At 44.7% G+C, this 27,967-nt stretch overlaps 2 protein-coding genes across 2 annotated transcripts; both read right to left on the bottom strand.

Annotated features, from left to right (window-relative positions):
- Nucleotides 1-367: 367 nt before the first annotated feature.
- Nucleotides 368-27,949, bottom strand: muc2.1 (mucin 2.1). The gene is made up of 50 exons (XM_086108909.1): nucleotides 27,862-27,949; nucleotides 27,527-27,782; nucleotides 27,329-27,443; nucleotides 26,859-26,949; nucleotides 26,649-26,779; nucleotides 26,341-26,557; nucleotides 25,313-25,438; nucleotides 25,089-25,203; nucleotides 24,860-25,010; nucleotides 24,648-24,761; nucleotides 24,502-24,571; nucleotides 24,274-24,411; nucleotides 23,653-23,817; nucleotides 23,484-23,578; nucleotides 23,132-23,258; nucleotides 22,116-22,371; nucleotides 21,909-21,961; nucleotides 21,723-21,826; nucleotides 21,485-21,636; nucleotides 21,206-21,344; nucleotides 20,908-21,018; nucleotides 20,626-20,805; nucleotides 20,163-20,402; nucleotides 19,925-20,081; nucleotides 18,895-19,023; nucleotides 18,169-18,774; nucleotides 17,299-17,583; nucleotides 16,699-17,028; nucleotides 15,694-15,978; nucleotides 14,224-14,508; nucleotides 11,164-12,438; nucleotides 6,904-7,149; nucleotides 6,660-6,820; nucleotides 5,603-5,777; nucleotides 5,260-5,507; nucleotides 4,770-4,953; nucleotides 4,475-4,685; nucleotides 4,217-4,392; nucleotides 4,037-4,106; nucleotides 3,690-3,790; nucleotides 3,576-3,607; nucleotides 3,314-3,491; nucleotides 3,118-3,222; nucleotides 2,992-3,032; nucleotides 2,767-2,889; nucleotides 2,013-2,111; nucleotides 1,092-1,220; nucleotides 967-1,006; nucleotides 760-883; nucleotides 368-676 (listed from the first exon to the last, which is right to left on the bottom strand). Exons 1-50 carry the CDS (start codon nucleotides 27,947-27,949, stop codon nucleotides 466-468), a joined length of 9,240 nt encoding a protein of 3,079 aa, XP_085965035.1. The 3' UTR covers nucleotides 368-465.
- On the bottom strand, nucleotides 8,601-9,733 carry LOC147206322 (uncharacterized; the record flags this gene model as incomplete). The annotated part of the gene is made up of 2 exons (XM_086108440.1): nucleotides 8,601-8,633; nucleotides 8,690-9,733. Coding segments are annotated over 2 exons (1,077 nt in total), but the record flags the coding sequence as incomplete, so codon positions are not given.
- Nucleotides 27,950-27,967: the final 18 nt, after the last annotated feature.

Genomic DNA, 27,967 nt, shown 5'->3' with positions numbered 1-27,967 from the left:
ATTATGGAAAATAAGTTCAAACTTGTTTTTATCACATCATAAGAGATTTTCTCAGTGTTTGAAAGATTTTGTCATACAGTTGGAAAACAAAGTTGAGCATTTTGGCCATGATTTCTCAAGGTATGTTTGGCATATAAACACAACAGTTTGAAATAGTCGTCAGCCTCAGCACAATAGCTTCAGGCTTATGGAAAAAAAAAAAAAAGAAGAAAAAGCCTAGTAGAACAGCGCAAATGTGTTTGGGTTAATCCGAGGCAATTGAAATGGTTGCGAGTGTATGCAGACTCCTACTTAACCTAAGTTTGAATGTGACTGGTCGATACAATCACGATACTGTAAGTGTGAAACAAAAAAGACACCAAGAAGAGACACAAGATGCTGTACTTTTATTTGATTTTGAATGTCGATACCTGAACAAGTGTACTAATTTTACTTGTTGAGTGGTTGGCCCAGTTGACTTGGAAGTTAGAAGTGGGTAAAACTTCGCCTCCTTCTGGCTGGAGCTGCCACAGTTTGGGTGCAGTCGCTGAGGGCGCATCTACACTCGTCCATGTGGATGTAGGTGTAGGGAACAATGTCTCCATTGAGACACAACAAGTCAACGGTGCGATTGCTAGAACGGAACCCCTTACAACAGGAGCAGGTAGGCTGCAGGGTGGATGTCTCCTCTGAGTACCTGAAAGAGCAGATAAAATGTTAGATCAATCATGAAAATGTGCATCTTCTTCATGGACTGGGATGTGTGCGAGAAGAGTTTACCTGGTGTAAGTGTTGCAAGATCCTTCACAATATGGAATATCTACCTCCTCCGTGGATTGGCAGTTCTTGTGCGTGATGTGCGTTCTATTCTGCACTGGCTTACAAGCCTTCTCCTGCTCCACACCTTTTCAACCGAGAAGAACAATTAACTTGCTTTTACTCACTTCACCGCTAGGGGTAAAAAGTAAGGACATAATGAGTACTCACAAACTTGACAACATCCATTTGCTGCAGTTTGAATGGTGTCCTGCGGGAGGAAATGTGAATGCAAGATAAGGCTTTTTAAAAAAAAAATTATGTGAATTATTTCCCAATAGATTGGTGAAACTTACAGGTTGGCAGTTGCTTCGCTGGAGTGGCGGACACACAATTCGTGTGCCGATGGCTGTTAAAGTCTCAGCGTTCCTCACGCATGTGTAATGCTCACACTTATCGTCTGCTGGGGACCATGTATCACCTTGCTGGAGACATATTCCAGATATTTACTTCTAACTGTGCACCATGTACATGTATTGCTTGCTTGTACTGTAATTGGTTGTTGTTAAGTCCAATGTTTCCCAACTTTGACTGAGCAATGACAATTATTTTGCATTTGCAAAGAATGTTCCAAAAGGTATCGACATTCATTCCAAAAACATGCATGGCAGGCTGATTGGACGCTCTAAATTGTCCCTAGGTGTGAGTGTGGGCGTGGATGATTGTTCGTTTCTGTGTGCCCTGCGATTGGCTGGCAACTGATTCAGGGTGTCCCCCGCCTACTGCCCGGAGACGGCTGGGATAGGCTCCAGCACCCCCCGCGACCCTAGTGAGGATCAAGCGGTTCGGAAAATGGATGGATGTTCCAAAAGGTATATACTGTACATGGAAATAATGTTGATCTTGTCTCTATAAAGTCAGATTTTTTCTTGAGGTGAAATCTGGGCCTGTTAAGCTGAACACATAGCTATTATTCTGTTGTATGGATGGCAACAGTTGGATATAGAGGTTAGTTGTATCTTCTGCCATCTAACGGAAGACAATTTTATTGTTCTGCCTGCCACGATACGCTGCTGGCATAGATAGATGAATGAAAATACATTATTTAGTCTATGGCAATTTTCCGACAATTGAGAGAAACTGGATTATTTCCTAAGGCATTCCTAACAGAACGCTTATGTGCCGCAACAACAGTCGTTGGGAATCACTGGTTTAGTCGAGGTAGCTATCCTTTGAAAAAACAAAACTAAAATAACATTCAAAGTCATCTCACTCACCCTGAGCACCTGCTCACTACCACTAACGTTGAAGATGCAGTGTGTCTGTACACACCTTCCACAGCATTCATTTGTCCTGGGTTCGGCATATCTATAACCCTGAAAAATGGGACATCAGTGAATATAATGTAAGGCGTTAAACTGCTTTTGCCACACTTTTTGCAACAGGTCAATGGACATTGTGCTTCCCCTTCTGGTGAGTGCGACTAGGCCACCTGGGGGCAGTACAATACAGACATACGTATTATGTAATACAGTACATGGAGACAGCCACAACTTCTCAGGACAGAAGTATTATTAGATGTTTTTCACAGAGGATAAAGAATATGTACTGTAACGGCGAGTATTTCTATACTACCTGTCTTCATCAATTGTATTACTGTTGGTGTTGAAATATTCGTTTGCTTAAAGGGTTATAACACCGCAACACTTATGCTATTCATTACCCCATCTGTGTGGCATTTTGTTTTGTGTGTTAAAATTAAGATGGCAAATTTTTATACAAGGTATCTGTTTTTTGTTCAGTTTGACAGTAAATTTCATCTGGCAGTGGCAATAAATAGCTTGAAGGCCCCTTTTTGAAGAATAGTTTGTTTGCCCAACTGCTGCTCGTTGATTTGTGTTCACTGACCCTTCATAGCATTCATAGCTCTAAAAAGAAAAAAGGCCAAATGAAGGCTCACATCTCCAAAACCTCTTCAGTCGCGCCACTCAGAGCACTCATTGCATTTCTGATGTTTTTATTTTGACATACCTGTTCACATAGTCGCTGACATTGCTGAACCTCGCAATTTACTTGTAATAAACCAGTTTTTGGGTCCACCAGGTTGGTACAGATACAGTCCTGACATGGAACCACAGGAACCGACTCACCAGGCTAGAAAATAAAAAGGAAGTGTTCATAATGTAGAAATAATCTAGCACCTTTAATTAACTGGATCAATCAAACATATGAAATAATCTCAACTCAATAATGTACCTGATATTCAGCATTTTTGTGGACACAAACATTTTTCGGCTCTAGAAGGGAGAAAGAGACGCACCATATGAATAGGTTAGTCCTATTAGTAGTCATATAAATTCAACCAGAAACTGAAGAGCTCACCACATGTGTGTTCTGGACAGCATTTCCCCTCTGGCACACTGACAACTACAGTAAATCCAATTGGACACACCATGTCGACGTGTGGACACGTATTGCTTTGACATCCTGTTGATGTGATGAAATGACAACAACAAATACTTGAGACCACATGTATCTTCATGATGATAAATAGATGAAAAGTGACTGCACATCTTACGGCAAGATAGGACAGAGCAGCACGGGTCTGCTGGGTTGGTTTGGTTGATGAGGACGAAGCCTGGAATGGTGCAGTTGACAACAGGCGATGGTGGGCAAACCTTTGGTTGGCATGTGATGGTCTTGCTGGCCTCCTCGCAGATGCAGTTTTGGCACTTGTACTCAAACCTTTCATTAAACTAACAGAATAAACCACAGCGGTGACTTACTGAAATTATCCTGTGGAGCATCGATGGGTAAAAAAAATTCTGGATTTGACTCACCTCACGAGGAATACCCTCAGGATCAATACACCCTGTCGGAATATGAGCAATCCCATTAGACTTGATAAGTGAGTTAAAGAAATCAGCTCATTAATTGGGAGAGGATAAACTCACCGCACTTCTCGACACATATGCCAGACTCTTTGTTGAATAGCATCATTCCATCAGGACAAAAGCAGCCTTCAGTTATGTAGTCGAGCCTCTGTTCATTGGGACTGTGAAGGTTGAATCATTGACAAACAACAAATTCATTGGAAACACATTCAAAGCTCATTTACTTAACTCAAAAAGTTTCTTCAGATTGAAAGATCTCAGGGCTGACATGGAGTGAGGCACAAGAAGGAGTCATGTCATACTTTATCCCTTTCCCAGAGCCGTTTTACAAGATACATCCAAATTCCTCAGTAAATTCCCAAATAAGCTTAAATAAAAGACAAAAGTAATTTTTAATTCCAACATACCTGTTTTCACAGGTCGGCTGCTCTGCAGGACCACATGGTTTATAGACTTTGTCGGGAGGGCAATCACTTTCTGTATGTGGAGAAAAGACTTTCCTTGTTGGATAACATTTCTTGAACAATAAAACATACAAAGCTGAACATTATAATCCTGATTTCAGAAAAACAAAATGGGCATTTTACCACAGTGTGTGGTATGATTCCTCCAGTGCAAACAAACTCCAGCCTGAGCACAGGCATCGGCATACATGTCCAAACTTGTGCACTCTACTGCTGGGTTGGAGACGTGGCAGTTGTCAAAAACACATCCTTGATAGTAATCATTAGGATTGACAAAGGGGTGGCACTTTTCAAAGACACTGCAGAAGAAAAACACAAGATAAACCTGAATGGCCAGCAGTAACGGAGGCAAATTACGGTTACAGAAAAAAAAAAATCTACCTGCTCAAGAGCAGATCACATTCAGAGTCTGGCTTGCATGGAGTTAGTGTAGGTGGGGGTAGAGGCTGGTCGGTCGGGATCACAGATGGAATCTGGCAGTTTGGTTGGTAAATGTCTTTGGCAGGCCAAAAGTCTGCCATCACACTGCAGCTCTGCACAATCTGGCCTCCGGGCAGCATGCAGTCATCTGCCTGGTTGTTGTTGCATTTGCCTGGAACCGTTCGCCACAAAAATCGTATTGATTTACCTCTTAGTAATGATGTACAAATGCAGCAAAACGGCGCGGACGGCTTACCACACTGGCCCTGTGTGTTGCTGTCAAAGTACTTAGAGGGCAGGTTGACAGTGAAGTCACTGAATCCAAAGGTAATAATCACTTCTATGGGCACAATCTCGACAACCAAGTCAATGCCAGAATTGAAGATCTTAATGCCTTGTTGTAAATAGGGAAGTCTCAAACGCTTTTCATCTTTGAAGGCCTAAAAACAAAAAAATGTTATGATTCTTAAAGGATCAGTGGAAAGCATGTTTGTAAAAACAGATGTAGCAGATATAAGGGAGTTTGGGGTCAAATCATTAACTAAGAAGACACTATCAGCATTTCTTTTGGATACAAAATCAACATGGAGGTATTAATTGGACGAATATAATATATCTAGGACAGACCACTAAATGTCACTCTTCCAAATTACAAATATAATGAAGTCTTCATTTACAAAATAGTACGGTACATTGTTTTCACATATTAAAAAAAAAAACTTGACATGCAACAACATGCATATTACCTCCAGTACTGAGGCTCCAATGAGATTTTGGCTCTTGAGTACAATTACGTCCGATTTGTACGATATAATTAATGACCTCGGGCAGGAAACATGTTGAGTGGCATCACAGTAGACGTTGTCAACATAAATTTTTAAGTTGTACTTTGGTGTAATCTCCTCCATGAGAACGTAGGTACAGTTTCCTTGATAGCTGTAGTAAAGGCCATCAAATGTGATGTAATGGGGATCTCCCCAGCCTTTACATTCACCTTAAAAACAACCAACATAGAAAAAAACTCAAGTCAACAAACACAATAATTCAATTTAGGGAGATCAAATCAGGTTAAAACTCAGACTTGCTTACAGTCACAAACATAATGTTGGCAGCAGTAGTTCTCATCATAAACAAGAACAGGATTCTTTCCATTGGCGCAGGTTATGTTCTTTAAGGGTGGACACTGGTATGGAATAATTTCAATCGTGTTGTTCTCGATGCATCTCGCCATAGTGCAGTTACACAACAAGAAGGTCTCATTTTGCTGAGAAAAAAAATAAAGAATGGTTTAATAAATGTATTGAGTAGTGCTCGACCTTGTATCATTTATAAAGATGAAAAACAAGACAACATGTACTGTAAATATGTACAGTGATGCCCACAGATACGAGTTTAATTACTTGAGTGACAACACTTGCTTTGAAACTGTTCTTGTCTACTCCCAAAGAACAACAACACTTTTTGTCATACATTTTTCAAAACGGAAATTAGCACTATATAATATTAGATTATTCAAAGATATAGAGTAATACCATATTAGAACGTAAATTAAACTGTGCATCAAGATTTAATGCTTCACTTCAGTTTTTTAATTTGGTGCTCCGTCTGGTGTGCCCATTTTGGCCACCGAGGGGCAGTAGAGGTACAATACTTTCGCCCACCCACCCATTTTCTAATCTTCTATCCTCACTTGGGTCGCGGAAGTGCTGGAGCCTATCCCAGCTGCATTCAGGCAATAGGCGGGGCACACCCTGAACTGGTTGCCAGCCAATGGCACAGGCACACATAGACGAACAACCATTCGCGCTCACACTCACACCTAAGGACAATATAGAGTGTTCCATGAGCCTGCCATGCATGTTTTTTGGAATGTGGAAGGAAACCGGAAACCAGAGAAAACCCACGCAGGTACAAGAAGAACATGCAAATTCCACACAGGAAGGCCGGAGTTGGAATCGAACCCTGCACCTCTGCACTGTGAGGCGGACGTGTGAACCAGTCAATTACCTTGACGCCACAATACTTTCAATGGCTGAAAAATCTGTAATAACAGCAGTCATGAATCTGGTCCCATATACAGTATGTTAAGGCATCACTGTACATCAGATAAACGCTGAATAGATTTTAGATGAATGAAAGTTCTTACCACCACATCCCATTCAGGGCACAAAGGAACAGTGGGGGTGGGTTTTGGCCCGGGCGTGGTCGAGCAAGGTTCAGTCTTATTGTGAATCTCACAAATATCAGAACAAATCATTGTGAGACAAACTCCTGATCCAATGTGTTTCATGTCATAAATGATTTCACCTGGACAGAAGGGAAATAATTGAACAAATAAATAACGACATGATACCCAATGCAGAATGTTTGGCTCGAAAGAATTTCTTTACCTGGATTGTAGTGTTTGCCATTTACAACACAGAAGCACTGTGTCGTGTGGCCTGGAGTTGTCGTGATGGTGCTTGGTCCTTCAGTTGTGGTAGTGGGTCTTGCGGATGTAGATGTAGAACTCATTGTAGTTGTTGGACCTTCAGTTGTTGTGACTGGTCCGGATGTGGTGGTTGTAGATTTAGTTGTGGTAGTTGGACCTTCAGTTGTGGTGGTGGATCCTGCGGATGTGGTTGTAGTTGACGGACCTTCAGTTGGTGATTTTGTTGTCGTAGTTGGACCCTCAGTTGTGGTGGTGGATCCTGTGGATGTGGTTGTAGTTGACAGACCTTCAGTTGTGGTGCTTGGTCCTGCCAATGTGGTTGTAGATTTAGTTGTGGTAGTTGGACCTTCAGTTGTGGTACTGGGTCCAGAGGGTGTGGTTGTCGTTGGACCTTCAGTTGTGGTGCTTGGTCCTGCGGATGTGGTTGTAGATTTAGTTGTGGTAGTTGGACCTTCAGTTGTGGTGCTTGCTCCTGCGGATGTGGTTGTAGATTTAGTTGTGGTAGTTGGACCTTCTGTTGTGGTACTGGGTCCCGAGGGTGTGGTTGTCGTTGGACCTTCAGTTGTGGTGCTTGGCCCGGCGGATGTGGTTGTAGATTTAGTTGTGGTAGTTGGACCTTCAGTTGTGGTTGTAGATTTAGTTGTGGTAGTTGGACCTTCAGTTGTGGTGCTTGGTCCTGCAGATGTGGTTGTCGTTGGACCTTCAGTTGTGGTGCTTGGTCCGGCGGATGTGGTTGTAGATTTAGTTGTGGTAGTTGGACCTTCAGTTGTGGTGCTTGGTCCTGCGGATGTGGTTGTAGATTTAGTTGTGGTAGTTGGACCTTCAGGTGTGGTGCTTGGTCCTGCGGATGTGGTTGTAGATTTAGTTGTGGTAGTTGGACCTTCAATTGTGGTGCTTGGTCCTGCGGATGTGGTTGTAGATTTAGTTGTGGTAGTTGGACCTTCAGTTGTGGTGCTTGGTCCTGCGGATGTGGTTGTGGTTGTTCCTTCAGTTGTGGTGCTTGGTCCTGCGGATGTGGTTGTAGATTTAGTTGTGGTAGTTGGACCTTCAGTTGTGGTGCTTGGTCCAGCGGATGTGGTTGTAGATTTAGTTGTGGTAGTTGGACCTTCAGTTGTGGTGCTTGGTCCTGCGGATGTGGTTGTAGATTTAGTTGTGGTAGTTGGACCTTCAGTTGTGGTGCTTGGTCCTGCGGATGTGGTTGTCGTTGTTCCTTCAGTTGTGGTGCTTGGTCCTGCGGATGTGGTTGTAGATTTAGTTGTGGTAGTTGGACCTTCAGTTGTGGTGCTTGGTCCTGCGGATGTGGTTGTAGATTTAGTAGTGGTAGTTGGACCTTCAGTTGTGGTGCTTGGTCCTGCGGATGTGGTTGTAGATTTAGTTGTGGTAGTTGGACCTTCAGTTGTAGTGCTTGGTCCTGCGGATGTGGTTGTCGTTGTTCCTTCAGTTGTGGTGCTTGGTCCTGCGGATGTGGTTGTAGATTTAGTTGTGGTGGTTGGACCTTCAGTTGTGGTGCTTGGTCCGGCGGATGTGGTTGTAGATTTAGTTGTGGTAGTTGGACCTTCAGTTGTGGTGCTTGGTCCTGCCGATGTGGTTGTAGATTTAGTTGTGGTAGTTGGACCTTCAGTTGTGGTGCTTGGTCCTGCCGATGTGGTTGTAGATTTAGTTGTGGTAGTTGGACCTTCTGTTGTGGTACTGGGTCCCGAGGGTGTAGTTGTCGTTGGACCTTCAGTTGTAGTGCTTGGTCCGGCGGATGTGGTTGTAGATTTAGTTGTGGTAGTTGGACCTTCAGTTGTGGTGCTTGGTCCTGCGGATGTGGTTGTAGATTTAGTTGTGGTAGTTGGACCTTCAGTTGTGGTACTGGGTCCAGAGGGTGTGGTTGTCGTTGGACCTTCAGTTGTGGTGCTTGGTCCTGCGGATGTGGTTGTAGATTTAGTTGTGGTAGTTGGACCTTCAGTTGTGGTGCTTGCTCCTGCGGATGTGGTTGTAGATTTAGTTGTGGTAGTTGGACCTTCTGTTGTGGTACTGGGTCCCGAGGGTGTGGTTGTCGTTGGACCTTCAGTTGTGGTGCTTGGCCCGGCGGATGTGGTTGTAGATTTAGTTGTGGTAGTTGGACCTTCAGTTGTGGTTGTAGATTTAGTTGTGGTAGTTGGACCTTCAGTTGTGGTGCTTGGTCCTGCAGATGTGGTTGTCGTTGGACCTTCAGTTGTGGTGCTTGGTCCGGCGGATGTGGTTGTAGATTTAGTTGTGGTAGTTGGACCTTCAGTTGTGGTGCTTGGTCCTGCGGATGTGGTTGTAGATTTAGTTGTGGTAGTTGGACCTTCAGGTGTGGTGCTTGGTCCTGCGGATGTGGTTGTAGATTTAGTTGTGGTAGTTGGACCTTCAATTGTGGTGCTTGGTCCTGCGGATGTGGTTGTAGATTTAGTTGTGGTAGTTGGACCTTCAGTTGTGGTGCTTGGTCCTGCGGATGTGGTTGTGGTTGTTCCTTCAGTTGTGGTGCTTGGTCCTGCGGATGTGGTTGTAGATTTAGTTGTGGTAGTTGGACCTTCAGTTGTGGTGCTTGGTCCAGCGGATGTGGTTGTAGATTTAGTTGTGGTAGTTGGACCTTCAGTTGTGGTGCTTGGTCCTGCGGATGTGGTTGTAGATTTAGTTGTGGTAGTTGGACCTTCAGTTGTGGTGCTTGGTCCTGCGGATGTGGTTGTCGTTGTTCCTTCAGTTGTGGTGCTTGGTCCTGCGGATGTGGTTGTAGATTTAGTTGTGGTAGTTGGACCTTCAGTTGTGGTGCTTGGTCCTGCGGATGTGGTTGTAGATTTAGTAGTGGTAGTTGGACCTTCAGTTGTGGTGCTTGGTCCTGCGGATGTGGTTGTAGATTTAGTTGTGGTAGTTGGACCTTCAGTTGTAGTGCTTGGTCCTGCGGATGTGGTTGTCGTTGTTCCTTCAGTTGTGGTGCTTGGTCCTGCGGATGTGGTTGTAGATTTAGTTGTGGTGGTTGGACCTTCAGTTGTGGTGCTTGGTCCGGCGGATGTGGTTGTAGATTTAGTTGTGGTAGTTGGACCTTCAGTTGTGGTGCTTGGTCCTGCCGATGTGGTTGTAGATTTAGTTGTGGTAGTTGGACCTTCAGTTGTGGTGCTTGGTCCTGCCGATGTGGTTGTAGATTTAGTTGTGGTAGTTGGACCTTCTGTTGTGGTACTGGGTCCCGAGGGTGTAGTTGTCGTTGGACCTTCAGTTGTAGTGCTTGGTCCTGCGGATGTGGTTGTAGATTTAGTTGTGGTAGTTGGACCTTCAATTGTGGTGCTTGGTCCTGCCGATGTGGTTGTAGATTTAGTTGTGGTCGTTAGACCTTCTATTGTGGTACTGGGTCCCGAGGGTGTGGTTGTCGTTGGACCTTCAGTTGTGGTGCTTGGTCTTGCGGATGTGGTTGTAGATTTAGTTGTGGTAGTTGGACCTTCAGTTGTGGTGCTTGGTCCTGCGGATGTGGTTGTCGTTGGACCTTCAGTTGTGGTGCTTGGTCCGGCGGATGTGGTTGTAGATTTAGTTGTGGTAGTTGGACCTTCAGTTGTGGTGCTTGGTCCTGCAGATGTGGTTGTCAATGGACCTTCAGTTGTGGTGCTTTGTCCGGCGGATGTGGTTGTAGATTTAGTTGTGGTAGTTGGACCTTCAGTTGTGGTGCTTGGTCCTGAGGATGTGGTTGTCGTTGGACCTTCAGTTGTGGTGCTTGGTCCAGCGGATGTGGTTGTAGATTTAGTTGTGGTAGTTGGACCTTCAGTTGTGGTGCTTGGTCCTGCCGACGTGGTTGTAAATTTAGTTGTGGTAGTTAGACCTTCTGTTGTGGTACTGGGTCCCGAGGGTGTGGTTGTCGTTGGACCTTCAGTTGTGGTGCTTGGCCCTGCCGATGTGGTTGTAGATTTCGTTGTGGTAGTTGGACCTTCAGTTGTGGTGCTTGGTCCTGCGGATGTGGTTGTAGATTTAGTTGTGGTCGTTGGACCTTCAGTTGTGGTGCTTGGTCCTGCCGATGTGGTTGTAGATTTCGTTGTGGTAGTTGGACCTTCAGTTGTGGTGCTTGGTCCTGCCGATGTGGTTGTAGATTTAGTTGTGGTCGTTGGACCTTCAGTTGTGGTGCTTGGTCCTGCCGATGTGGTTGTAGATTTCGTTGTGGTAGTTGGACCTTCAGTTGTGGTGCTTGGTCCTGCCGATGTGGTTGTAGATTTAGTTGTGGTAGTTGGACCTTCAGTTGTGGTGCTTGGTCCTGCCGATGTGGTTGTAGATTTAGTTGTGGTAGTTGGACCTTCAGTTGTGGTGCTTGGTCCTGCCGATGTGGTTGTAGATTTAGTTGTGGTAGTTGGACCTTCTGTTGTGGTACTGGGTCCCGAGGGTGTAGTTGTCGTTGGACCTTCAGTTGTAGTGCTTGGTCCTGCGGATGTGGTTGTAGATTTAGTTGTGGTCGTTGGACCTTCAGTTGTGGTGCTTGGTCCTGCCGATGTGGTTGTAGATTTAGTTGTGGTAGTTGGACCTTCAGTTGTGGTGCTTGGTCCTGCGGATGTGGTTGTAGATTTAGTTGTGGTCGTTGGACCTTCAGTTGTGGTGCTTGGTCCTGCCGATGTGGTTGTAGATTTCGTTGTGGTAGTTGGACCTTCAGTTGTGGTGCTTGGTCCTGCCGATGTGGTTGTAGATTTAGTTGTGGTCGTTGGACCTTCAGTTGTGGTGCTTGGTCCTGCCGATGTGGTTGTAGATTTCGTTGTGGTAGTTGGACCTTCAGTTGTGGTGCTTGGTCCTGCCGATGTGGTTGTAGATTTAGTTGTGGTAGTTGGACCTTCAGTTGTGGTGCTTGGTCCTGCCGATGTGGTTGTAGATTTAGTTGTGGTAGTTGGACCTTCAGTTGTGGTGCTTGGTCCTGCCGATGTGGTTGTAGATTTAGTTGTGGTAGTTGGACCTTCTGTTGTGGTACTGGGTCCCGAGGGTGTAGTTGTCGTTGGACCTTCAGTTGTAGTGCTTGGTCCTGCGGATGTGGTTGTAGATTTAGTTGTGGTAGTTGGACCTTCAATTGTGGTGCTTGGTCCTGCCGATGTGGTTGTAGATTTAGTTGTGGTCGTTGGACCTTCAGTTGTGGTGCTTGGTCCTGCCGATGTGGTTGTAGATTTAGTTGTGGTAGTTGGACCTTCAGTTGTGGTGCTTGGTCCTGCCGATGTGGTTGTCGTTGGACCTTCAGTTGTGGTGCTTGGTCCGGCGGATGTGGTTGTAGATTTAGTTGTGGTAGTTGGACCTTCAGTTGTGGTGCTTGGTCCTGCCGATGTGGTTGTAGATTTAGTTGTGGTAGTTGGACCTTCTGTTGTGGTACTGGGTCCTGCCGATGTGGTTGTAGATTTAGTTGTGGAAGTTGGACCTTCAGTTGTGGTGCTTGGTCCGGCGGATGTGGTTGTAGATTTAGTTGTGGTAGTTGGACCTTCAGTTGTGGTGCTTAGTCCTGCCGATGTGGTTGTAGATTTAGTTGTGGTAGTTGGACCTTCTGTTGTGGTACTGGGTCCCGAGGGTGTAGTTGTCGTTGAACCTTCAGTTGTAGTGCTTGGTCCTGCGGATGTGGTTGTAGATTTAGTTGTGGTAGTTGGACCTTCAGTTGTGGTGCTTGGTCCTGAGGATGTGGTTGTCGTTGGACCTTCAGTTGTGGTGCTTGGTCCGGCGGATGTGGTTGTAGATTTAGTTGTGGTAGTTGGACCTTCAGTTGTGGTGCTTGGTCCTGCCGATGTGGTTGTAGATTTAGTTGTGGTAGTTGGACCTTCAGTTGTGGTGCTTGGTCCTGCCGATGTGGTTGTAGATTTAGTTGTGGTAGTTGGACCTTCTGTTGTGGTACTGGGTCCCGAGGGTGTAGTTGTCGTTGGACCTTCAGCTGTAGTGCTTGGTCCTGCGGATGTGGTTGTAGATTTAGTTGTGGTAGTTGGACCTTCAGTTGTGGAGCTTGGTCCTGAGGATGTGGTTGTCGTTGGACCTTCAGTTGTGGTGCTTGGTCCGGCGGGTGTGGTTGTAGATTTAGTTGTGGTAGTTGGACCTTCAGTTGTGGTGCTTGGTCCAGCAGATGTGGTTGTAGATTTAGTTGTGGTAGTTGGACCTTCAGTTGTGGTGCTTGGTCCTGCCGATGTGGTTGTAGATTCCGTTGTGGTAGTTGGACCTTCAGTTGTGGTGCTTGGTCCTGCGGATGTGGTTGTGGATTTAGTTGTGGTAGTTGGACCTTCTGTTGTGGTGCTTGGTCCTGCAGATGTGGTTGTCCTTGGAACTTCAGTTGTGGTGCTTGGTCCTGCGGATGTGGTTGTAGATTTAGTTGTGGTCGTTGGACCTTCAGTTGTGGTGCTTGGTCCTGCCAATGTGGTTGTAGATTTAGTTGTGGTAGTTGGACCTTCAGTTGTGGTGCTTGGTCCTGCCGATGTGGTTGTAGATTTAGTTGTGGTCGTTGGACCTTCAGTTGTGGTGCTTGGTCCTGCCGATGTGGTTGTAGATTTCGTTGTGGTAGTTGGACCTTCAGTTGTGGTGCTTGGTCCTGCCGATGTGGTTGTAGATTTAGTTGTGGTAGTTGGACCTTCAGTTGTGGTGCTTGGTCCTGCCGATGTGGTTGTAGATTTAGTTGTGGTAGTTGGACCTTCAGTTGTGGTGCTTGGTCCTGCCGATGTGGTTGTAGATTTAGTTGTGGTAGTTGGACCTTCAGTTGTGGTACTGGGTCCTGCCGATGTGGTTGTAGATTTAGTTGTGGAAGTTGGACCTTCAGTTGTGGTGCTTGGTCCTGCGGATGTGGTTGTCGTTGGACCTTCAGTTGTGGTGCTTGGTCCGGCGGATGTGGTTGTAGATTTAGTTGTGGTAGTTGGACCTTCAGTTGTGGTGCTTGGTCCTGCCGATGTGGTTGTAGATTTAGTTGTGGTAGTTGGACCTTCTGTTGTGGTACTGGGTCCTGCCGATGTGGTTGTAGATTTAGTTGTGGAAGTTGGACCTTCAGTTGTGGTGCTTGGTCCTGCGGATGTGGTTGTCGTTGGACCTTCAGTTGTGGTGCTTGGTCCGGCGGATGTGGTTGTAGATTTAGTTGTGGTAGTTGGACCTTCAGTTGTGGTGCTTAGTCCTGCCGATGTGGTTGTAGATTTAGTTGTGGTAGTTGGACCTTCTGTTGTGGTACTGGGTCCCGAGGGTGTAGTTGTCGTTGAACCTTCAGTTGTAGTGCTTGGTCCTGCGGATGTGGTTGTAGATTTAGTTGTGGTAGTTGGACCTTCAGTTGTGGTGCTTGGTCCTGAGGATGTGGTTGTCGTTGGACCTTCAGTTGTGGTGCTTGGTCCGGCGGATGTGGTTGTAGATTTAGTTGTGGTAGTTGGACCTTCAGTTGTGGTGCTTGGTCCTGCCGATGTGGTTGTAGATTTAGTTGTGGTAGTTGGACCTTCAGTTGTGGTGCTTGGTCCTGCCGATGTGGTTGTAGATTTAGTTGTGGTAGTTGGACCTTCTGTTGTGGTACTGGGTCCCGAGGGTGTAGTTGTCGTTGGACCTTCAGTTGTAGTGCTTGGTCCTGCGGATGTGGTTGTAGATTTAGTTGTGGTAGTTGGACCTTCAGTTGTGGAGCTTGGTCCTGAGGATGTGGTTGTCGTTGGACCTTCAGTTGTGGTGCTTGGTCCGGCGGGTGTGGTTGTAGATTTAGTTGTGGTAGTTGGACCTTCAGTTGTGGTGCTTGGTCCAGCGGATGTGGTTGTAGATTTAGTTGTGGTAGTTGGACCTTCAGTTGTGGTGCTTGGTCCTGCCGATGTGGTTGTAGATTTCGTTGTGGTAGTTGGACCTTCAGTTGTGGTGCTTGGTCCTGCGGATGTGGTTGTAGATTTAGTTGTGGTAGTTGGACCTTCTGTTGTGGTGCTTGGTCCTGCAGATGTGGTTGTCGTTGGACCTTCAGTTGTGGTGCTTGGTCCTGCGGATGTGGTTGTAGATTTATATGTGGTCGTTGGACCTTCAGTTGTGGTGCTTGGTCCTGCCGATGTGGTTGTAGATTTCGTTGTGGTAGTTGGACCTTCAATTGTGGTGCTTGGTCCTGCTGATGTGGTTGTAGATTTAGTTGTGGTCGTTGGACCTTCAGTTGTGGTGCTTGGTCCTGCCGATGTGGTTGTAGATTTCGTTGTGGTAGTTGGACCTTCAGTTGTGGTGCTTGGTCCTGCCGATGTGGTTGTAGATTTAGTTGTGGTAGTTGGACCTTCAGTTGTGGTGCTTGGTCCTGCCGATGTGGTTGTAGATTTAGTTGTGGTCGTTGGACCTTCAGTTGTGGTGCTTGGTCCTGCCGATGTGGTTGTCGTTGGACCTTCAGTTGTGGTGCTTGGTCCGGCGGATGTGGTTGTAGATTTAGTTGTGGTAGTTGGACCTTCAGTTGTGGTGCTTGGTCCTGCCGATGTGGTTGTAGATTTAGTTGTGGTAGTTGGACCTTCTGTTGTGGTACTGGGTCCTGCCGATGTGGTTGTAGATTTAGTTGTGGTAGTTGGACCTTTAGTTGTGGTGCTTGGTCCTGAGGATGTGGTTGTCGTTGGACCTTCAGTTGTGGTGCTTGGTCCAGCAGATGTGGTTGTAGATTTAGTTGTGGTAGTTGGACCTTCAGTTGTGGAGCTTGGTCCTGAGGATGTGGTTGTCGTTGGACCTTCAGTTGTGGTGCTTGGTCCGGCGGGTGTGGTTGTAGATTTAGTTGTGGTAGTTGGACCTTCAGTTGTGGTGCTTGGTCCTGCCGATGTGGTTGTAGATTTAGTTGTGGTCGTTGGACCTTCAGTTGTGGTGCTTGGTCCTGCCGATGTGGTTGTAGATTTCGTTGTGGTAGTTGGACCTTCAGTTGTGGTGCTTGGTCCTGCCGATGTGGTTGTAGATTTAGTTGTGGTAGTTGGACCTTCAGTTGTGGTGCTTGGTCCTGCCGATGTGGTTGTAGATTTAGTTGTGGTAGTTGGACCTTCAGTTGTGGTGCTTGGTCCTGCCGATGTGGTTGTAGATTTAGTTGTGGTAGTTGGACCTTCTGTTGTGGTACTGGGTCCCGAGGGTGTAGTTGTCGTTGGACCTTCAGTTGTAGTGCTTGGTCCTGCGGATGTGGTTGTAGATTTAATTGTGGTAGTTGGACCTTCAGTTGTGGAGCTTGGTCCTGAGGATGTGGTTGTCGTTGGACCTTCAGTTGTGGTGCTTGGTCCGGCGGGTGTGGTTGTAGATTTAGTTGTGGTAGTTGGACCTTCAGTTGTGGTGCTTGGTCCAGCGGATGTGGTTGTAGATTTAGTTGTGGTAGTTGGACCTTCAGTTGTGGTGCTTGGTCTTGCGGATGTGGTTGTCGTTGGACCTTCAGTTGTGGTGCTTGGTCCGGCCGATGTGGTTGTAGATTTAGTTGTGGTAGTTGGACCTTCAGTTGTGGTGCTTGGTCCTGCCGATGTGGTTGTAGATTTCGTTGTGGTAGTTGGACCTTCAGTTGTGGTGCTTGGTCCTGCGGATGGGGTTGTGGATTTAGTTGTGGTAGTTGGACCTTCTGTTGTGGTGCTTGGTCCTGCAGATGTGGTTGTCGTTGGACCTTCAGTTGTGGTGCTTGGTCCGGCGGATGTGGTTGTAGATTTAGTTGTGGTAGTTGGACCTTCAGTTGTGGTGCTTTGTCCTGCCGATGTGGTTGTAGATTTAGTTGTGGTAGTTGGACCTTCTGTTGTGGTACTGGGTCCCGAGGGTGTGGTTGTTGTTGGACGTTCAGTTGTGGTGCTTGGTCCGGCAGACGTGGTTGTAGATTTAGTTGTGGTTGTTGGACCTTCAGTTGTGGTGCTTGGTCCTGCCGATGTGGTTGTAGATTTAGTTGTGGTCGTTGGACCTTCTGTTGTGGTACTGGGTCCCGAGGGTGTGGTTGTCGTTGGACCTTCAGTTGTGGTGCTTGGTCCTGCGGATGTGGTTGTAGATTTAGTTGTGGTAGTTGGACCTTCAGTTGTGGTGCTTGGTCCTGCGGATGTGGTTGTAGATTTAGTTGTGGTAGTTGGACCTTCAGTTGTGGTGCTTGGTCCTGCGGATGTGGTTGTAGATTTAGTTGTGGTCGTTGGACCTTCTGTTGTGGTACTGGGTCCCGAGGGTGTGGTTGTCGTTGGACCTTCAGTTGTGGTGCTTGGTCGGGCGGATGTGGTTGTAGATTTAGTTGTGGTAGTTGGACCTTCAGTTGTGGTGCTTGGTCCTGCGGATGTGGTTGTCGTTGGACCTTCAGTTGTGGTGCTTGGTCCTGCGGATGTGGTTGTAGATTTAGTTGTGGTAGTTGGACCTTCAGTTGTGGTGCTTGATCCTGCGGATGTGGTTGTAGATTTAGTTGTGGTCGTTGGACCTTCTGTTGTGGTACTGGGTCCCGAGGGTGTGGTTGTCGTTGGACCTTCAGTTGTGGTGCTTGGTCCGGCGGATGTGGTTGTAGATTTAGTTGTGGTAGTTGGACCTTCAGTTGTGGTGCTTGGTCCTGCGGATGTGGTTGTAGATTTAGTTGTGGTAGTTGGACCTTCAGTTGTGGTGCTTGGTCCTGCGGATGTGGTTGTCGTTGGACCTTCAGTTGTGGTGCTCGGTCCTGCGGATGTGGTTGTAGATTTAGTTGTGGTAGTTGGACCTTCAGTTGTGGTGCTTGGTCCTGCAGATGTGGTTGTAGATTTAGTTGTGGTAGTTGGACCTTCTGTTGTGGTACTGGGTCCCGAGGGTGTGGTTGTCGTTGGACCTTCAGTTGTGGTGCTTGGTCCTGCGGATGTGGTTGTAGATTTAGTTGTGGTAGTTGGACCCTCTGTTGTGGTACTGGGTCCCGAGGGTGTGGTTGTCGTTGGACCTTCAGTTGTGGTGCTTGGTCCTGCGGATGTGGTTGTAGATTTAGTTGTGGGAGTTGGACCTTCAGTTGTGGTGCTTGGTCCTGCCGATGTGGTTGTCGTTGGACCTTCAGTTGTGGTGCTTGGTCCTGCGGATGTGGTTGTAGATTTACTTGTGGTAGTTGGACCTTCAGTTGTGGTGCTTGGTCCTGCCGATGTGGTTATAGATTTAGTTGTGGTAGTTGGACCTTCTGTTGTGGTACTGGGTCCCGAGGGTGTGGTTGTCGTTGGACCTTCAGTTGTGGTGCTTGGTCCTGCGGATGTGGTTGTAGATTTAGTTGTGGTAGTTGGACCTTCAGTTGTAGTGCTTGGTCCTGCCGATGTGGTTGTCGTTGGACCTTCAGTTGCGGTGCTTGGTCCTGCGGATGTGGTTGTAGATTTAGTTGTGGTAGTTGGACCTTCAGTTGTGGTGCTTGGTCCGGCGGATGTGGTTGTAGATTTAGTTGTGGTAGTTGGACCTTCTGTTGTGGTACTGGGTCCTGAGGGTTTGGTTGTCGTTGGACCTTCAGTTGTCGTGGTGCGTCCTATTGTGGTTGTTGTAGATTTTGTTACAGTTGTCGTACTTTCAGTCACAACAGAGCCAGTTGCTGGGGTGGTAGTCTGTATGGTTACAGGTTCCTCAACTGTTGTTGAACTTAAAGGAGGTCCTGATGTTGATTTTGTGGTCGTAGTTTTTCCTTCAGTTGTAGTCGGAGATTCTGTTGATAAAGTAGTCGTGGACCTTGTTGTTCTGGTTACTCCTTCAGTGGTAGTGGTCGGCCCTTCAGTTACTGGAGTTGTTGGTGGAGGGGCTGTTGTCGTAGCACAGGTTTCATTTCCAAATATTACTGTTCTATTTATACATATGGCATAGTAGCACATTCCAAGGTTGTCAGTCACATTGTAAATAACTTCATATTCCTCATATCTTGTTCCATTGTAGAAACAACCTTCACATTCTTCAACACATATCTGGTGATCTTCATCAAATATGGGCTTTTCTTCTGGACACACAGGATAACAACCTGCAAATAAATTAGTATATAGGAATTCAATGAATGTCTTAATGTGTTCGTGTCACATCAATATACTTAATCATCATTTGATCCTCTAATTTACTTAATCTGATCATTAAATAAATTTACCCTCCAGGTTGGGTAAGGGGTTGCTACAAATTCCCTCAACATTCAAGCAGGTTTTGTAGCAAGGTTGATGACATGGGTTGTAGTGCCACCGGCATTCATCTGGGTTGTTATAGTAATCACAGTAGACAGCTAAGGGCAAAGAAGAGAAAAAACATTCAAATTGTCAATTCATTCATTCATCTTATCCAGTTTAGGGTTACAGGTAAGCCTCATAGTTGCCAGTCAAGCACAAAGAGCGACAATCACTTACACCTATATTCACTGAGCTAGAAAGGATCCCACACTGGCTGTATAAAAGTCACAACAGCAATAATATTAACAAATTAATTAATCAACCAATCAATTAATTCATCAATCAATCAATTAATCAATTTATCAAATACTGAACACTAACACAATTACAGCCGACACCATAGATTGAGTTAAGTGACAGTGAATAAAAATATGCCTTAAATGTGTTTTGAAAATGGACAGAAAGGGGGCTTATAAACATTTAACGGATGGTCATTCCAAAGGAAAGGATCGGCAACAGAAAAGACTCGATCCCCTCTGAGCCTCCGCTTAGTCCTTGGTCCCTTCAATAGAATCTGGTCTGCAGATCTGAGGCACCAGGCAGGTGCATATGGGTGGAAGAGATGTAAGGCAAGGCCAGATCATTTCAAGACTTGAAAACAAATAAGACTATCTTAAAATGAACTCTAAAATTTACAGTGAGCCAGTGAAGGGAGGCCAGAATTGGAGTCACGTGCAGTTAGGAAGCAAGCAGCAGCATTTTGGACCAACTGGAGATTCTTGAGGGAGGACTGACTGACTCTAAATAAAGTGCATCACAGTCATCTCGCCAAGATGTAACAAAGATATGGATTACCAATTCTAACTGCAGGGAGTTTATCACTTGCAAAAATGTGAGTATCATGTTTTAGACTAGAATTTTTTTTTTTGACAGCTCATTATTAAGTTCGAATTCATGAACACTGGTCATTTCAAACTAATTTCTGTTGTTAAGGACCAATTGATAAAATTTACTCACGGCAGATGTCTGGTGTTCTCCATGCAACACATACACCAGCCTCATTACAAGCTTGAGCATAGGCTGCAACTGCTGTGCAGAAACATTCACAGTCGCCTCCAGTGTCACAGGCACATGAGTCTTTCACACAGTTTTCATAAAACGGAAGCGGATCCACCTGTTCAGACAAATTATATGCCCAATCAGATAAACTGTGTACTTTCTAATTCAAACATTTTGAAGACAAATCTTCCATTACCGTATTGTGACATGCTTGGAATGTTTTTCCAGTTATAATGCCGCACATCATTTTCGACCAGTGGTGACGAGAAGGTTTTGCCGTACATGGGTCAACGTGTGTTTCCACATTCGGGCAATTGCTGCTGGTTTTCCAGCTGTTTGCAAATTCTAACACATTTGTCACTTTCAGCTGACCCTGAATGGTGAAGTCGTTTTGTTCATTGCCATCAAAATCTCCACACAGGCCGCATACTTCTCCCTGTACAGCCAAACAAATGAGTTAGTACACCTCTGAAATTATTCTTCGGCAATAAAGTGTTGCTTGGCAGTCAATTGCAGGGCTCATACATAGAAACAAATACAAATATTAATATTCACACCGATGCTGTTGAATTTGGAGTTCACAATGTCTTGATGTAACTTTGAGAGCACGATATTCCTTCATCAATAAACCGCATATAATACGTTAGAATTCAACTTACACTGTGCTGAGGTTCTAAAAGGATGCGAACGGTTGTTTTGCGATCCCACATCACTGCCATGCCAATGACAGATTCTACCACCAGATACATGCCCACTGTCCTAATCGTGTACTTGATTTGGTTTCCTTGTCCCAGGTCGACCTCTTCGTACTTTCCTTTGAATAGTTTGATTTCCATTCGCTGCAATGTAAAACAAAGTTCATGTTGATTGTGTTATGAACACTGTCAATCTACTCTCGAGTGTCCTATATAACAGTATTCTGGCATTGCATAAAGTCTTACCCCCAACTGGATTCGGACAGTTTTCGAGCATGTGGTGCCTGTCGAGCCGCATGGGACATTCTCTGTGATAACTCCAATGTTGTCCTGTGCTGTTTTATTGCCACATTTGTTCTTAAAATGGAGATACACAATAATATAATTACAAATCAATAATATGTAATCCCTTATTGAGAAATTTTGTTTAGGTTTCTGTATTACTCAAACTCAGTAATTTGACAACAGTGCTCCACACTGACTAAAAGGGCATAAAAAGATTTGGTTATTTCAACAAACTCGATTTTTGTGGTATTCTACTAACCTTTACTGCAACATAGCTGCAGAGACCTTGAAAGGCATACGTCCGCTGATCAAATGTGTTATAATGACCACTTCCATAAATAATGCAGGTTCCAGGGCATTTTTCCTCTGTGCACTCCCATTTTCCACTTCTGCACGTACTGGATTACGAACATTAACAATAAGTGTTCTTAATATGGCGATTATGTAAAAAATCATAATTTTACACACACACGTGCGCACACACACACACACACACACATACACACACGCACATTGTACAGCAAAAATATTATCATACCATGTGTTGCACTGATTTGGAATTTGAGTTCCGGCAGCATAGAATTTTCCATCATGTTTACATGGACATTGTGACTTTTCTACACAGAAACCTCTGCCATCGTCAAAAAGCCCATCTGGACACTGACAGCCTGATTCACAATCATTGGAGTCCTGCCAAGAAAGACCAAAGAGCTACCTGAATAATTAACTGGAACTGTTCCCAGAGTGTGAGGGAAACTGGGCAAAAAAGAACTCACACAATCATCGCTGTCCAGATTTAAACAAGTTGGTGCACACTGGACTCCAAGTTGTCCTGAGCCAGGACTGGAGCAGTTGAAGTACATTTTGTGTGGAGGACATACTGTAAGATAGGGAGAGTGTTTGTATTGTTCAACCAAATGCTTCAAACAATGCAAAAAATTACACAAACAAACATGACTTACCTGATGAGCGGGCTCTCCATGAGTGGCAATGCAGCACCCCATTACTGCACACACTGAAGACAGACAAAAACCGTATACAGATTGTAAGAAAGATGTTGAAAAAAAAAGAACCAAGGTCTGTATACTTGAGAAAAGTGCACTCATCGTATAAAAGCCCCTTTAAATAACAGCACTGTTGAGTGTATGCCTTAAAGTCGTTAAACTAACCAGTGTTCGTCTTTGATGTTGATGGACTTCCCGGGCGGGATGATGGCCTCATTGTGATAACATGGACACTTTTCTTTGGGGATGCAGATGGCATGGTCATCAAGGTATTGACCCTCGGGGCAGGAGCAACCGTCCACGGGCAGGAAGTCAGAGTTGCAAGTCTGCAATGTTGAACTCAACGATCTACAGGTCAGCTCGCATCGTTGATGTTTGTACGAGAAGATCTGAGATTGTGGGCAGGTCGTTGTGTATTTGTCTGTTTGTAGAAGAATGCAAGAAAAATTACGTTACATTGTACATAATAGGAGATTGCCACAGATTAATTATGAACAAATTAGCTATCCAAATTATCTTGACGGGATCCAATGGCTTGCCATTGTCATGATTCTGTTTGTGACCAACAGGTGGCACTGTAGGGCTCCCCCTGCAGCTGCACACCTGTTGGTCGTTATGTAATTATTTGCATAAAAGGACTCCCGCCTGCTCCTCCCCCCTGCCTGCTTTTTGGGGTCCACCACCACCTCGCAACTTGACAGATTGTGTTAAAACATAGAGAAAACTAAATCTAAAACAAACAAAGTCCAAAGTATCAAACAAAAATCATGACTGAAGCTAAAACATAGCAATGACCGAAACATGACTGAAACAAACCTGACAGCAGCAAACAAGCAAATAGTGAGCCGACAATGAGTGGTCAGGCGGGAGTCCTTTTATACAAATAATTACATAACAACCAACAGGTGCGCAGCTGCAGGGGGAGCCCTACAGTGCCACCTATTGGTCACAAACAGAATCATGACAGCCATGAGTGATGGGGCGAAATATTAACATTGAAACATGGAGCTTTTGTCTCCGATAGTATACTTTCAACCAGAAAAAGTTACAAATAATTACGAACTATACAGCCATCTATTTTCAATAAATTTGGAATCCAAAAACTTTGAACATATAGTGAAAAAATCGATGCAGAGCCCCCACTTTATAGGATGTACAGTAATATAACAGAATGCTCTTACCACACACGTTGGCTCTCCAGTCCATCAAGAAGACTCCCTTTGATGCACAAGCTCGGGCATAGGAGGAGAAGACAGCACACAAGCAGGCTTCACTCTTGTCGCAGTTGCAGCTGGCGTAAGTGCACCGCTGCGGAATATGGCACACACTGCTCGGTACTTGTTGTAAACGTGGATTCAGTTTGATTCACTTCATAAAGTACTAATAGCCGGTATTTCTATTGTCAAAAGTTGTGAAGGGTGGCCGAAATAAAAGAAGAAAAAAAAACAAGATAAACCATCCTTCCATGACTCACTGAGATGAGTTATTTTTATTAATGGAGCAGAATTTACTGTATTAAATAAAGGACCGTACCTTGTAGTACGCCTCAGGATCCACAAAGGAATGGCACTGTTCAAAGGTGCTATTTGGGCGTAACAGCAAGGCGCACCAATGTTTGGCATACAAGTCTGGAAAATGTGCAAACCATCTTTTACAATGATGACAAACAAAACACAAAGGGCCAAGCGGATTTGACGTGTACCATTTTCCACACTCAGAGAACAGGGGTCATCAAGTCTTTCCCTCGTGTCTCGGCACATGAGGTTGGACTTCCAGGTGTTGCTAAACGAGGTGGCTGTCCCCTCCACAATCCCCTGAGGGGTTTTCAATTCGTCAGACATGACCAGATTGTAGTTGCCACATAAACCTGATGAAATAAAGAAACTTAAGTTTCACACAATGTTGGTGTTACTGTGACAGGCTCTGTCACCCATCCACTCAAAGATACGCCAGGATTACTGGAAACGATATACAAGGCATCCGGAAAAGTCACGATAGACTTCCTTTTATCCATTTCATCATTAGTTATCATTCAGGGAGACGTGAGGCTGCCAAGGTTTGACAGCTCTGCAATTTTTGTAAGCATATCATTCTCTTGCCTTTGGGTCGACAACTGACACCTGGTATAAAGTTTTTCTGTCCCCAACACGTTCAGCAGTTTGAGGAGCTTTATGACAGTCAGAGGAGCTCCGATGCATAGTGCTGTGGGCAAAGTTTCCTATCGTACAGCTTGGACACTGCAAACTGTTTTATAACTCCAACTGTTACTTTAGTATTCACAGCTGATAATATATTTGACATTTTTTAGACATGTATAACTCACCACGCGTCTTTCCGTTGTAGCTCTCGTTCAGCCGCACATACACTTGCATAAGAGGCACGTGCTGAATCTGAATTTGCAACCCAAAACTCGTATGAAGTAGGATGTGAAAAGATGAAGCATGGAATATGTTGATGTCCGCTTTGAGGAAATACAAACGCAAGAACGAACGGTATCATTTGATGACGTAAGCGCACAAAGTAAAGACGAGGGTTGGATTGTGCGAATCACCTGTATGATACGGCAACGTGATGGTTTGCTGGTTCTGCTTGACCGTCCCATCAGAAATGAACGTTAACACCTAAACACCAACACACTTAATCAGTTAAATGGCGCATCCAACAGGCACGACGCATTGACAACAATTCACGACTCACGTTGTTTCTGTCATTGTTAAGCAGGATTTTAAGTGCCTTGAGACAAGTATCAAACCGTTGGTTTATACAAGGCACTAACTGCACCTGGATGGTAAACTTTGGACTGGAGGCATCCTGCAGGAACACACACGGACATTCAAATGGGGATTGAAGTCACGCTGACAGATTCTGGCCGCTCATTTCTCTACCAATCAAAGCTCGAATTCATTTACCTTGCTTTCCACCTTGGCTAGTGTGTAATAACAATCTCCGTGGAAGGTGTAAGATTTGCCATCGAAGGTGGTTATATGGGAACCCTCCTCCACTGCGCACGTGGCCGGGCCCTGAAGATACTCACAAGACCATCTGCCCTGAAAACATGTACTGAGACAACACATGTCCTTTAAACACATGATCAAGCGGCATGGGTAATATTTCAACATTATTGAACATTTCAACTACCATATCTCTCTGTCTTGTTGGTAGCCCTCACTAGAGTTATAGATTCTTCCATGCTTGCACTGACACTCCGATTGATCAATGCACCCTCTCATAGAAATGTCATCAAATACAGTGCCTGTAACATGTAAAAGAATTGGAGAAAATGTGATTGAAGAACCTGAGCACGAACCTGGATTGAAATGTAAATGTCAATGAAATGTAATGAAATGAAATGTAGGGCTGACCAGCGGGGCAGAAGCAGCCATCCATTCGGTGTTCCTCACACAAAGAACTGGTATCCTGGTGTGTGCACGTGTCCATGCAAGGAGAACCGCTCTCCTCGTAGACCATGTTGTAAGGACATTGTTTGGCTGTAGAGAAAGAGAGTGAGATGTGGAATTGTGGATTAATACGAGTAAAATTGTTGTTATTGGTGGCTTGGTTTTTTTTGGGAGGGGGGGGGGGGTCATTGGTTTGATTCTAGGAGCAGGCCTTCCTGTGTGGAGTTTCCATGTTCTCCTCATGCCTCCGTGGATTTTTTCCGGATACTCGGTTTTCCGCTCATATTCCAAAAACACGCAGTTGTGAATTATTTTTATTTTTTTGGTGAACTAAATGTTTTTTGATTAACCCCTGGTGTATTTCTGTTTGAATTTCAAATGTTTTTTAACATTTGCCAATGGGACAGTTAGGGAAGAAATTTCATCTGTGCTGTATACACATACAGCACAATTGACAATAAAGTTGTATCCAATCCAATCCAATCCAATCCAATTTAAACTCAATGCATTCTGCTTTGGAAAAAGCAGTCATGCAAAACATGTTACAACCCCAGGAAGAATAATCCAAATAATCAATATTATTTGTTTGGGGTGTCTGCTCATGTTAAACTTGCTTTATTTGACAGAATTTAGAATCAACAACAAACAGCTAATTTATTATATTTATTCTACAAATATATTGTGAATGCTTTATTTTATATTGCACTTATATTGAACTGTGTACAGTTCTTTTCTGAAACATTTATTTTGTGCAATGAAACACTTTATCCCCCCCCCCCCCCCCCCTCCACAATTTTGCTGCTGGAGACAGCAAATTTCCCTAGTGTGGGACAAATAAATGTTATCTTATCTTATCTTAATGTGGTTGCTAATTGCTGCTGCTGAAAGAAACTGGAGGCAAAAGAATATCACACATGACATTGTTGTCATTTTCCAAGTATGATGCCTAATTGTAATCCTTTTAATCTAAAAATCTGACAATAAAATTTTACCACAGAACTCTGGTGTCCTCCAGTTGGGAGGCATTCCGCCAGCATGGGAACACTGTCGAGAGAACTCGGATAGGGTGCTGCAGACACAGGTGTCATTGGTGCGGTTGCTGCACCTGCACATGTCCTGCGCGCAAGCCTGCACGTAGGGCGCAGGGTCAATTAGCTGCGCGCAGGGGCTCCAAGGCTCTGAAAGCAGCATTTGGTTGCAGGTTGTTTTCTAAAAGAGAAACGGATAAGCAATCGGCACAGCATGACTTACGTGTCGAATAGTATGATACTTTTGATAACACAAGGCAAAGGAAACTCACAAACTCCTCGCATGAATCCACAGCTGGAACATCTTCAAGTTCTCCAAACTCCTCAAAGGGGTCCTCACAATCATCATTAGGGTGATGAACCTTCTGGTTATTGCCAAACTCAATGTGGCTGATTATTCGATCTGCAGTGGATTTCATTTATACTGTCAAATGGTGGCAGTGGGTAAATGAAGGAAAAAAAAAACTATTTTGCAAACCAACCATTGTAAATCATCTCATTGTAGACAGGAACGCCGTTGTAATCGCCACAGAGTCCACAAGTGTGATTAGCGTAATCACGATCAACCTCAACCTACAATGACAGAGATCATTGAAGAAGAATAAGATGAATTATGTGTAAGGTGGTTTTTATAGGGTCAAATAAAGTTGGTAACTTCACAGTCATCATGGAAGATGAATGAAATTAGAGTTAACAATTATTTACAAGTCTCAGCTAAGGAATGGTGGTAGCATTCATTAGGATACAAGACTGATTTTAAGTTGTGTATTTCATTTAGAATCTCAAACATATGCATTTAAATTGTTCCACAGATGCAAACATCATGTTTGTCCCAAATACGTCTTTAAAAATAATCTGTTCATTTTAAATTGTACGACATTTAAAGATGAAAAAAAAGTCTTGTAACATAAAACACGAATATTGAAAATTTCCCCAAAAATCTGATCCTCACCATGACTGCATCGTCACCATTCCACATGACCACAAGGCCAACTTGAGACTGCAGTTTGATGTAGACGGCATTATTTTCCACTTGAACTCCACTGTTATAGTATGGCAACATGACCCTAAAACACAAGAGACATCTCATTATATAAACTCAAAAGACGAGCCACTTGATTTTTTTTTTTTGGTTCGTTTTTCAACTCACGTTTGTTCATTAACCGTGACCGCTTCCTTGGTGAGGTGGAAAGCAAGGTCGTTGATCATGACCACCACATAGGCCACAGTGGGGTTCCCATCATTCTGCTCCCTCCTCATATGCACCGAGAACTCCTGCATGGCCTCGTGGCAGTCGGAAGCAAGGTTGTATTCGCACGCGCCGGAAAATTGGTAAACGTCGCCGTCGAATGTCTTAAAGTGCTCTCTGCCCCATGTGCTACAGATACTGCTGACATGGTTGCTGACTGAACGAGATGGAAAACAGTCGGGGGTGAGATTATGTTTTCGGATGAAGTGACAAAAAAAGTGTTTGATTGGTCTTACCCAGTCTGGCCTTGACTTCAGTGACAACAAACAAAGTGAGAAAATACCAAGCGACACATTTCCGCCTCATGGCTGCCACAGTTCCCATCACCAATGCAAGTCACGT

The sequence above is a fragment of the Hippocampus guttulatus genome, chromosome 4 (assembly GCF_054856545.1).
Source record: "Hippocampus guttulatus isolate MCC_2025c chromosome 4, RoL_Hgut_1.0, whole genome shotgun sequence".
In the NCBI taxonomy this organism is placed as follows: Eukaryota; Metazoa; Chordata; class Actinopteri; order Syngnathiformes; family Syngnathidae; genus Hippocampus; species Hippocampus guttulatus.
This window is presented reverse-complemented; position numbering and strand designations above follow the sequence as displayed.